The following is a 12,281-nucleotide window of genomic DNA, read 5'->3' as shown; positions in this document are numbered from 1 at the left end:
TCTACATTGGAGGTATGGTGTTTTGACCACAATTCTTCCATAAAGACAACATTTGGCCAGACTTCTCCAGAAAATAGATGATGCACATCTTCTGATGTTGAAGGAAAGTATGCATTATGTGTCTTTCATCTGCTGCATTAAGTTCCTTTGACCAGTCACTGCGTTTATAGTCCTCAGCGGTGCAGTTTTTTTGTGCTTCTTCAAAAGAGCTTGAACAGCACATCTTGAAACTCCATTCTGCTTTGAAATCTTTGCCTGGGGGAGACCTTGCTGATGCAGTATAACTACATTGTGTGCTCAGTCTTGTCATGGTGTATGACCTGTGATATGAAACTCTTCCACAACTGCACCTTAGTAACAGAGTTTAGCTGTTCCTTACTCAGTTTTAAGCCTCCTACAGCTGTTTCTGTATCAGTTAATGACTGTTTCAACCTACATATTAAATAATTGGTTAACCTCCCTGGGGGTATTCCCGAGCTAAACTCGTGCTTACCATGCGGCACTGCTCCGCGATCCCTCGGTCACTTACCTTGTCCTGCGCTCCCGCAATGTCCCTCCTGCAGTGTCTCCGGCATCTGTCATCTGGGTTCCATCCTCTGCGAGCGCCAGGACGTACGGGGGACGGAACGGCGGGAAATTTGAAAATGACAAAAAGTGGCATTCACAAAAATCACATAGTAAAACATTACTGTACCATTTCACATACATTTTGTCCCTAGTGCTTTGTCCTGTGCTCTGCCTGCATTTTTACTGTTCTTTCTACCTGGAAACTGAGAAATGTCCATGGCGTCCAAAAAGCGTCTCTTTAGGTCAAAAGCGGTTTTAGACCAGCTAGAGAACAGTGATAATAAATTAGAATTACTTGCAGAATTGAGTGATTTGTGGGGAAATTCGTCATCAGACACTGAAAAAGATTTTGCGACTTTGCTCAGTGATGTGCGAACTTGGTGCTATATTTCAAACTTCAGTGTTTTTGGTTTGATTATATTATTGAATTAAATTTATTATTATATTATTATTTTTTAGGAATATTTATTAAATTATAATTTATGATTTCGTGTTTCAAGTTTTATCCTACCCGGGATGTTTACTAGACTCCCTTGTTCGGACAGATTTCAGTGAGTTATTCCTAAATATTACAGGCCTACAATATAAAACTACATATTTCCATGCAAAATAATGGTACCGCTTTCAGCACCAAAAATCTGAAATAATCATACCGCCAGGGAGGTTAATGGCATATTTGGTTAATCCTTCACCTGACTCAAATCCTGACTTTGTGCAAATGTAAGAATTCGTGCTGGTTTGAAGCCAAAGGGTGGTCTCCAAATATTGATGTGATTTAAGATTTTTCTCCTGTTTGCTCACTTTGCATTTTGAGGGATCTTTCTTCCAATCAGCTCGCAGCTCTCCTCAGTGAGCTTTGCAGTGTGTAATTTCAGCTCTCCGCCCCTCTTTATTTGAACTTGCAGACAAGCACTAATTCAGTACTTTGAACGGCTGTAGAGAAGACTGCAGATAAACAGGTATAATGTAGGATTTGTTTAATCTCAGCATATCACCTTCACTGGGTATATGTAAGGGATTACAACCACTTTAAGGTAGGAGAGAAGAATATGGATGGGTAGTGTTTGAAAAAGTTAGGCTTGAGTCTCTGTAACATCCGGACTGACAGATTTAAGCTTAGAGCCTCTGACTTCTGGTAATATATGTGAAAGTTTGATAATTCCCCATAAGATAGAAACTCTGCCATCAGATCTAGGACGATGATATCAAGTTGGCTAATAAAAAAAAACAAAAAAAACAATAGACTGTTGGCATCCAAGTATGGTCTAAACAACCGCTTGCCCTCAAAAGGACATCCTCTCAATTTGCTTCTGGCAGAAATGTTCTGCTATAAAGAAGAAGGGTTAGCCGCACACGGGATGCTTGATGAAATATCACAGTAGTTTATTGAATCCATAGGACATGAAAAGCACCAGGACAAGTACAGAACTGTTGACGCGTTTCACACGATCACGTGCTTGTTCATAACCATGTGTTCGCGTGAAACGTGTCAACAGTTCTGTACTTGTCCTGGTGCTTTTCATGTCCTATGAATTCAATAAACTACTGTGATATTTCATCAACCATCCGGTGTGCGGCTAACTCTTCTTCTTGATTGCAATACGTGTGGTGGCGAGCCAGAGCGTGCACCTGCCTGGGTTTAATGTGGATCGTTTACCTGAGCGGTAATTTTTGTTCTTTAGAAATGTTCTGCTGACCAATAGCCATAGGATCCTTCTCTCATGTGGACAGATAAGTCCCCACCTGTAAGTGCTATTGTATGGAATCTTCCAAGGCATCTGACCAGAAACTCTTCCAGGAACTGCCAGATGGCAGGATCCCCTGGGCCCTATTCTCTGAAATAAAGCAACTCTTTGCGCCAAGAATACGCTATGATATTCTGACTAGAACAAAAGAGAGAGGTGGTTTAGGACTCCCAGATTTTAAGAGATATTATAAAGCGGTGATAATTGCGAGAATTTTTGACTGGACCCATAACCCAGGGAAAAGCTGGGTCAGAATTGAAAATACACTGAGTGGGACAAATTTAAGTAGGATTATATGGTTACCTGCACAATATAGAGGACTAGATGTTAACACAAGTGTGTACACTTTTATTGTTTTAAAAATTTGGGAAATATTACATAGACAAAATGGATGGGTTTTTAATTCACAGTTAATGCCACTAAGGAATTCAGATTATTTTGCTCCAGGGAAGGAAGATATCACAGGGAAATGGATCATAAAAGAGGATGCCCAATTGAGAGACATAATGGTGGGGGAGGAAATAGGAACATACAGGGAGTTGAAGCAGAAAAAGGGGAAGTTTTTAGCAGAATGGACAACCTTCGATATCATCAACTGAAATATTTCTTTGGGAGTCTCCCAAAACCTGTGAGAACCAGAAAGGAGTGGAATGCATTTGAAAAATTATTTGAGGCACGGGGAGATGGGAGACACGCAGTTGCAAAAATTTATAGAATATTAACGAATTTAGACACAGGCACAAAACTAATTTATATAGAGAAGTGGGAAAAAGATATGGGAAGGGAAATAGATGAGGAGCAGCTGAGGAAAATGCTTAGAATAATTCATGAAAACATTAGTATGCGGGAAGTGGAGTTGAGCTATAAGTGTTTAGTAAGATGGCACATCACACCAAATGTGGAACACAAATTGAACAGGGAGATTTCACCAGTGTGTTGGAGAGGATGTGGAGAGGTGGGTACGTTATATCATGTATGGTGGGAGTGTTCAAAAATACAGGTGTTTTGGAGTAAAATTGTATACTTAATCAGAAAAATTACTGAGATTGATATTAGTTTGGATCCAGAGCTATGTCTTCTCCATGTCTCAAAGCTTTCAGTGAAATCTTAGAAGGATTTAGGAATCGGATATTTCTTGAGCGCAGCTAAGAGTCTTATACCCAGGTTCTGGGAAAAAAAGGGAGGTGCCAACAGAGGAAGATTGGTTGATCAGAATAAATCAGATTTGTGCGACGGAAAGATTATATTATATGGATATGGATATGATGGAGAAGTATAATATAAAGTGGAAAAAATGGGAGGAATATAGAGAAAAAGTGAAATATATGATGATGATGTATACCCCTCATAGTTAAAAAAAAGTTGAGTTTCAGAAATGGTTTTAGAGAAGGGAAACACTGAGTGGGGAGGGAAAGGGAGGGTAGGGGAAGTGGGATATAGATAAGTTATGTTAATAAAAAATTTCCATTTGATGTTTTTTTGTATAGAAACAGGTGTTTTGTAATTTGTATTTGGAAGTAAATTAATAAATATTTATAATAATAAAAAAAAAAAGGACATCCTCTCAATTTGCTTCTGGCAGAAATGTTCTGCTATAAAGAAGAAGGGTTAGCCGCACACGGGATGGTTGATGAAATATCACAGTAGTTTATTGAATCCATAGGACATGAAAAGCACCAGGACAAGTACAGAACTGTTGACGCGTTTCATACGATCACGTGCTGTTCATAACCATGTGTTCGCGTGAAACGTGTCAACAGTTCTGTACTTGTCCTGGTGCTTTTCATGTCCTATGAATTCAATAAACTATTGTGATATTTCATCAACCATCCGGTGTGCGGCTAACCCTTCTTCTTGATTGCAATACGTGTGGTGGCGAGCCAGAGCGTGCACCTGCCTGGGTTTAATGTGGATCGTTTACCTGAGCGGTAATTTTTGTTCTTTAGAAATGTTCTGCTGACCAATAGCCATAGGATCCTTCTCTCATGTGGACAGATAAGTCCCCACCTGTAAGTGCTATTGTATGGAATCTTCCAAGGCATCTGACCAGAAACTCTTCCAGGAACTGCCAGATGGCAGGATCCCCTGGGCCCTATTCTCTGAAATAAAGCAACTCTTTGCGCACAATAAAGCTTAAGTCACTTTAGTTTGTTTGGGCTACCCTTCATGTCCACGGATCACGAGATGGCTCAAACAAATGATTTCCATTACTGATTTGGTTGCTGTGTGCACTGTATTATATTGTAGTAGCATCAGCTACATGCAGTATGGTGCTCTACAGCAGTACAACTGACATCCTGTCAACTGCTGAAACAAAATCAAGTTGGCCTGAATGCTTCTCAGCCATTCAGGAAAAGCCTTGTATTTTTGTCAGTGAATATCAGGCTTCTAATTGACTGAGATGGAGATTATGGAGTCACCTGCCTGCCTCTCCACCTTTGCCAATCAGGGAAAGCCTTGTATTCATTGACAAAAGTAGAAGGCATTTCCTGAATGGCAGAGAAGCATTCAGGCAGACTTGATTTTGTTCTGGCAGCAAAAGGGAAGCTCCCCATACTGGTGCATAACACCGCACTGCAATACTGTATGTAGCTGATGATATTACATTATAATACAACATACACAGTGGTCCCCTTTAAAAAAAATAATTGCTGCAACCTGTATTTCTACTGTGCCTCTGAGAAAGCCACTCTGCTGCTGCCGCCACGTGATTTGCAAGATGACTGTCTGCAGGCTGTTTCACCCATATCTTAATGGATATGAAGATAGCCTGTGTCCTGGGATGTACAATAAAGACATTCACTTTTTCCATTATTTAAGCCCTTTACAGTGTAAAATGCCTTAGACTTGGTGGGCAGTGTTATCTGATCAAGGTCCAATAAAGGATTTTTGATGTGTGATTGCTTTGTGGTAACCATGTAAATGATTGGATATTGGGAAGAGAGAAAGTTCTTTGGCTAGAGCCAGCAAGCAGAGCTGTGAAAGTTTGGAGCACATATAAAAAAATTTTGGTTCCCTTCTAAATGAAATATTTTAGAACATAAGATGCATCTGTGAGTCTATCATATTGATGGTTAAAAGGTATATTCTGCAATTTGTTTTTTCAGCATTCCACTGGCTGCAGGGCTATTTGATCGTGAGTTGTATCTTCTGGGAATCAAGAGGCGGATTTCACGAGAGCTACAGAAACGGCAGGTGATAAAGAACCAGAAAAGTAGTGCAGTCTGTGCAATCTCCTGACTAGAGAGCTATGGAGTCTGGTGAGCAGATGGACATAAGTATTTTACTTGCCTGTCGTGGCTGACCTCAGGAGTCAGGATGCCTCAAAGTGTGCCTACAATGTAGGAAGCCATTACAGTGGCTGAGGGTTCAGAATCAACCAATCATTTTAATAGGAGCATGTGGATGTCATTACCATTTTGTGAGGTGAACCAGTGTGCAACATATCAGTTTGTTAGGAACGCCTCTCTCCATTCAGCATTGTTATTTGTACCTCGCAAACTAAAAATCGATCCATCTTAGAAGGAAGCTGCCTGCACTGCATGCAGAGGACAGGAATGCCAGTTCATGGGAAGTAGTAATTGTTTGGTAATCTGATGACACAGAAGCCTGTTATGTTAAACTAGGTTTTATTTTTTTTTTTTTACCATTGAAAGAAACGCATGTGAAAAGGGACCATTTTACATAAAGTGGCTTACAGTAACCTCACCAAACAGCAATGTTGCAATACTAACTTTATCTTGCAAAGGGGGCTCTAGATGTTAATCAAGTGAGCTCCCAGCATGCATCTTTCCTTGGCCTTCCTGTGTTATACTGAAATGTAATATATGTAAATATTTATTTATCTTTTAATTGGCCATGAAATAAAGTCATTCCTCATCTTCTGTGCTGTATGCCATTAAAGAAATCTGCTAAGAATTGTGAAAATCATGGATTTCCCTCTACATTCCCTAGAGACCCTTGTCATCACTGAGATCTGTAACAAAACTGAGCTGCTTCCCTATTCATAAGAACATGGTCTGTCCATTCACAAGAGACCAGTGGCATCACTGAACTACAGTACATATTCATAAGAATGCAACCTGTCTATGCACTAGACATCAGTGAAATAACAGACACTTCATGTTCATGAGAACACAGACTATTCACTCACCTTAAAGGATAAGTTCACCTTCTTTGAAAAAAATAAAATACATAAATGCACATATTTTTGCAGGAAAACATGTGCATTTATTATTTTTTCCCTAAGGAGCCTGGAAAGCATTGCCCCTGTGATCAGTGGTGCAATGCCAGACTCCTGTAGAAAAGCCCTGCAACTTTCAGCCTGTACCTTCATACAGGCTGACTGTATACAAGCTGCAGGGCTTGTGAATGAAAGATGAGGCTGCTCATCAGTAACCCTGCAGTCCATTCAGAACTACAAGCAGCTGACGGTACTTGTAATTTAAGTCATTTACAGGAAACTGAATGAACGCAGCGTGTGGCCAGAGCCCTGCATGGCTGCGTTATTTTCAAATCGTGACAGTGGGTGCTGGGAGAAGAACCCAGCTCGTTCTCACTGGGAGAAGGCTGAAGCTGCTGGAACATGTTACAGGTTCTACCCTAAATTATGAGTGGAACAAAAGGTGAACTTATCCTTTAAACAAGTAACATCATCAAGACACTTTCTATATATGATAACATGACCAGAGACATCACAGAGATGCTTCACATTCATGAGAATGAAGTCTATTTACTTCCTAAAAGACCAATGACATTAACAGTTCATCTTCATGTAAAATTTGACTATCCACCCAAAATGACTGTTTATCTACTAAACACTGGGGTTCTAATGTTATGAAGAGGCTCCACCATCTGTACCACTACATGACAGTTTTAAAACAATGACTGTCAGTAAAGGAAAAGTTCATTATAAAATTACAATGGCATACGGTTATGAGTATGGCTAGAAGCATGTCTGTCTATACTGGAACTGGTGTGATCGCTATACAGAGAGCACTTCTGATTTCCCCAGTGAACTCAAAGAAAAGCAATTTTGGAGTTTATGCAGCCAACTCTTATTAGGCCTGTTGCACACGGGAGTAAAAAATGCTGACCTGTAAAGAGATGTATTGCTGTCTATGGGTCATCACACACAGCTGCGTAAAGATCAATAATACAGCGTTGAGTACAGAGCAGTAAAACAAAAATAGAAAATGTTTACATTTGAGTGCCATAATTTAATCGTGTTCATTTGTTTAGGCCCCTTTCACACGAGCGTCATCATTTACTGAAGTTTACTCAGGAACTTGTGATACCTGTGTGCAAGTGGTCAAAAACTGTATGTAAAGAGCTCATGTTGAGTATAGGTGTGTATAAGTGTACACACAAGTAAAATGCTTCTCTATTGCCAGTATTGTGGCCCCTTGCACACAGATGTCACAAGTTCCTGAGTAAACAAAACGACACTGTGTGCACAGGGCCTAACTGTTCATGCTTTTATTAATGTTTGCAGCTATAGTGAAAACATTGTAGCAACTCTTCCATTACAGAAGTACCAGCTGCGTCCTGACTGTCATGAAAGAATTGGGGGATGAGGAGAGTCATACAGAGCAGTAAAACCCACTGATGGTTTATCCCCCTCCCCCACTCTATTCAAGGCTAAAATTAATGTATTTCCAAAATATCCAAATAATACAGGTTCACTGCAAGGCAGCCCGCCAAACTGTAAGGATTGACCAATACTGGTTGCTAAGGGTGGATAGAGGTAGATGTTTGCATATACATCTATGCACAATCTACTGAACCTGGTTGTACTCAGCGGGAAGACCTCAGCAATGCTCTGACACAGAACCATATATTTGTTATGAGAGGCATTGCCACCTTTGAGTGCTAGGCTCACAGGTATTGGAGTGAGACTTGGTGATGTCACTACTGTGACAGCATAAACGATCAGCTGCTGAGCAGCCATTGGCAATACTAGTGACTAGTTCTTTTCCCGCAGCCTTTTTCGGACACAGATTGCAGAGTTCAGGTCCTCTTTACAACAATAATAATGACCCAAAAGTTGCTTTTGACCTAGACCCACTTATACCTAAAAGAAGCCTGCACTGGAGTGGCCTGCTGCAGATGACCTCCCCCCCTGCACTGTTGTATCTGAAGGACAGTTATCACCATTCACATTGACCAATATCTCTCATCTTCCATCATGTCCATTTAAGATTTGTAGTCTTTAAAACAGAACATCAGGAAAACCATTAAATACCCAGCAGATATGCATACAGTTTGACCTAACAGACATTTTATGATACATTCACACATGAAATAGCAGGGTTAATGTCCTTACTTTTCTCTGTAGTGTCAAGACTGGACAAGAAAGCCAATACTTCTACCAGCATGTTCCCTACGAGTTCTCACGCCTGCTTTATGGGGCATTACAGGATACTACTTTGAAGAAAGATTTAATCCAGCCTTTCTCAACCTTTTTAAGACAGAAGAACCTTTAAATTAACTTTCTGGTCTCAGGGAACCCCCCTGATAAAAATTACTATATCCACAACTTATGATAGATTAGTATGATGGTCAGTTGGAAGAATGCTGCTTACACTTGTGGACATTGGGACAGGTGTTTTCCATTTATTTCAATAGGGAGGCGGGTTTTTGGTACTTTTTTAAAAAATGCATCAGACCTGCAACAGATGTGTGAAGAGCGCCATAGAAATGCACATTCACACAATTTTCTTCCGTTTTTTTTTCTTGTAAATGCAAAAGCGGAAGAAAAATGGATCAGTGTGAAAGCAGCTTTAGTGTTTAGATGTACTATAATGAATACATACCTGGATTAGAGGATAGACTTTTATAGTTCCCTATAGCTTTAGCTCATAGAACACTTGCTGTGCCTGCTTTCATCTTGTCATTTAAAGTGCTAAAGTCATCTAAAGGTTTTTTTTTTCTTAACCTCAATGCATTCTCTGCATTGAAGTAAAAACCTTACAACACTATTCCCCCAGCCCCCTAACACTTACCAGAGACCTCTAACAATCCACCTCTGTCCCCAGATGCAAGTCTTCTCTCCCCTCTCCTTGGCTATGCTGAGAGCAGCAGGAGCCATTGGATCCTGCTGCTGTCAGTTCAATCCTGTAAAGAGAGAGGGGGGAGAGACAGATGCGCTGTGAGGCAGCACAAACAGAAAAAGAGGAGCTGACAGTTTCAGCAGGGGACCCCAGAAGAGGAAATAAGTATCTACCCTGTGCATTGCCATTGCACAGAGCAGGTATGTATAAACCCTCTTTTTTATTTTAACTAAAAGAGAAAAAAAAAAAAAGGGGGGGGGGGGGGTTACGATCACTTTAACTAAGAGCTGCTTACAAAACAGAAAAAGTTAAACTAGGAAAATGACCAAATTTACTTTTTTTCCCACATTTAATCCCACAAAATAAATTTCTTCACATGAGGGGGGTACCATTTACTATCTAATGGCTAAATCTAATTTATTTTTTTTTTGTGCTCAGCATGATGGGAGATTTCCTTTTACTCTACACTGCAGCATGTACAATATTAAGGTAAACCTAAGCCAGGCAAAGTAGCAGGTTCACTTAACTGCTCCCTGTACATATTCGCCTTACCTTTGCTGCTCTGCAACTCTTAACTGCTGGAAACAAAGAGAAATTCCTCATCCTCTGATGGGACAGCACTGGTGTTTGAGGACTGGTCCAGTGCTGTCACATGGGGGCAGAGAGAGTTCTCAGCCTTGTGTAAGCTCCAAGTTATTAACAAATGGCCTTCTCTCTTTGCTGCCAAATGGGAGTGAGCAAACGTTGAGTGTGTGCTGTTACAGTGGCAAGTGGAAATTAAGTGAACCTGCTCCTTTTCCCTGCATGGGGAAAAAAAAAAAAGCACAGGTTTACTGTAATCTGACACTTAAACAATGACACAGGAACAAATGCAATCCTTTAACAGTTGAACAGGCAGAAACTTTGTATGCAGAACCATTGAAGACGAAAATGCAGTCTTTATATTCACCATGGGGATGTAGTCACCAGTTCCCATAGTCGATACCCTGAACATCAATACTGCTGTTTCGGTCAGCCAGCATACGCTTTCATCAGTAGCAGCAGGTCTGGACCTGATATTGTGGATTTCATTGATTGCGACTGTGATGCCTTCTATGCCAAGCATCCATAAACAGAAAATACAGTGTAGCACAAACTTTGTCCTCCTGTGGCATCTCTTAAGAGATCTCAGCGGGCAGCTTACTTCAGTGAAGCAATCTATCGGAACAGGCGGTATGACCGTGGAAGGCGTCCGTCTTTACTGGAGAGTGCGGTCTGGATCTGATCATAGTCTGGTAACTCGGATAGGTCCCCTAACGCTGCCACTGCAGGCTTATTCCTCAGCATCTTTGTTGCTACCCTTTTGATGTCACTTGCTTTAATGTTGCCTGCAAAGTATATTAAATAGTTAAACCAACCCTTCAATACAACCAGAGATATTACATACTGCACTTAATATGAGCTAAGGACCTCTGTGAACCATTAAAGAGCACAGCTAAGGATCTAAAGCTATTAAATAAACACTGCAAATGTATTTAAAGCGGAGATCCAGTCAAAATTAAAAAAAAAACTGTAGCTGCTGACTTTTGAAAAACAGACACTCGCACCACTCAGGTTCACCGGCCATCCTGTGTGTCCAGTGCTGGCATCTTCCGTGTGGAAACCCGGCTGTGACAGCTTGCGGGCTCACAGCCGGGTGCCCACTGCGCATGCGCAAGTAGCTTTGTGAGTGGTCCCGTAGTCTTCTGGGACCTGTCACGTGTCCCAGAAGACTACGGGGAGGGAGGGCAACTTCCACTTCTGATCACCTAGGCGATCGCAGCGGAAGTGGGAGCAGGTACCTGTCAAATTCAGGTGTCTGGCTCCATAATCATCAAATGATAGATAACTATCTTTAGAACCTGAGAGAGCACTGCATCACAGTGTGTAGACTGATTACCTTTGCTTGGATGTGTATATGCCCTCTAGGAGGAGCTGAATCTTCTCCTTCCTCTAATTTTGAGACTGGGATCTTAAAGTTACCAGGCCTAGTGTAGGAGAAATGAAAGATCTAGTCTTGGTGTCCCCCTAGCTGAGAAAAAAAAAAAAACCTTAGGTTTTAGATAACTGTTCTGAGCAAGCCATGAACACCTGGTTGGAATTTAACCGCTTTCCCACCGCCTTATAGCAGATATACTGCTAAAGGGCAGCAGGGGTGCGCAAAATCACATATATACATGATTTTGCATATCCAGGTAGGGGGTGTACACAACCCACGTGCGTGCCCTACCCACGCCGCCATTCGCAGCCATGGCTGTCAATCATTGGGTCCTGGCCAGTGATTAATCGCCGGCACTCGCTGATTACTGAGCATCTCAGATGGGGGGGAGGAGGCTGTTTTGTTTACTAACAATCCTCCTCTCTGTCAGCTTGGGCACACTGCTTTGGATGGCTGTGCACAGCACAGCCATCCAAAGCAGTGCGATTACAGTGAAGCACACAGGCACCACCCCCCAGTAAAACACTCCCTGCAACACAGTTAACCCTTTGATTGCTCCTCATGTTAACCCCACCCTGCGCCATTAGTACAGTGTCAGTGCTTTTTTTTTTGCACTGATCACTGTATTGGTGTCACTGGGGATGTCAGTGACACCAAGTCAGTTCCTCCCAGTGTCAAAATGTCCACCGCAGTCCTACTAGAAGTCGCTGATCACTGCCATTACTAGTAAAAATTAAATTCCAGTATCTATACTACCATTTGTAAATGCTGTAACTTTCCCGTAAAACCAATTCATTTACACATATTGGGATTTTTTTTTTTTTAGCAAAGACACTTGGCAGAATACATTTTGGTGTAAATTTGACAAAATTAGATCTTTAAAAATTTTTTACTGGACATGTTTAATAGCAAAAAGTCAAAAATATATTTCTTTTTCTCAAAATTGACGGGTTTTTTTTA

At 41.1% G+C, this 12,281-nt stretch overlaps 2 protein-coding genes across 3 annotated transcripts in view; one reads left to right on the top strand and one right to left on the bottom strand.

The window, feature by feature from the left end:
- Positions 1-6,196, top strand: part of INPP5E (inositol polyphosphate-5-phosphatase E) — a 48,700-nt gene extending 42,504 nt beyond the window's left edge. For both annotated transcript variants that reach the window (XM_089684654.1, XM_089684655.1), the window contains one exon: positions 5,420-6,196. In XM_089684654.1, coding sequence (XP_089540780.1) covers positions 5,420-5,552 — 133 coding nt within the window. In that variant the 3' untranslated portion in view covers positions 5,553-6,196. The remainder of the gene's footprint in view (positions 1-5,419) is intronic.
- Positions 5,925-12,281, bottom strand: part of PMPCA (peptidase, mitochondrial processing subunit alpha) — a 32,375-nt gene continuing 26,018 nt past the window's right edge. Inside the window, exon 13 of the mRNA XM_089684656.1 lies at positions 5,925-10,731. Within this exon, the coding sequence (XP_089540782.1) occupies positions 10,562-10,731 (170 nt within the window). The 3' untranslated portion in view covers positions 5,925-10,561. The remainder of the gene's footprint in view (positions 10,732-12,281) is intronic.

This window comes from Staurois parvus, unplaced genomic scaffold (assembly GCF_062004578.1).
Source record: "Staurois parvus isolate SC_StPar_1 unplaced genomic scaffold, SC_StPar_1.0 ptg000352l, whole genome shotgun sequence".
NCBI classification, from domain to species: Eukaryota; Metazoa; Chordata; class Amphibia; order Anura; family Ranidae; genus Staurois; species Staurois parvus.
The sequence above is the reverse complement of the archived record's forward strand: the minus strand, read 5'-3'. Positions and strand labels throughout refer to the sequence as shown.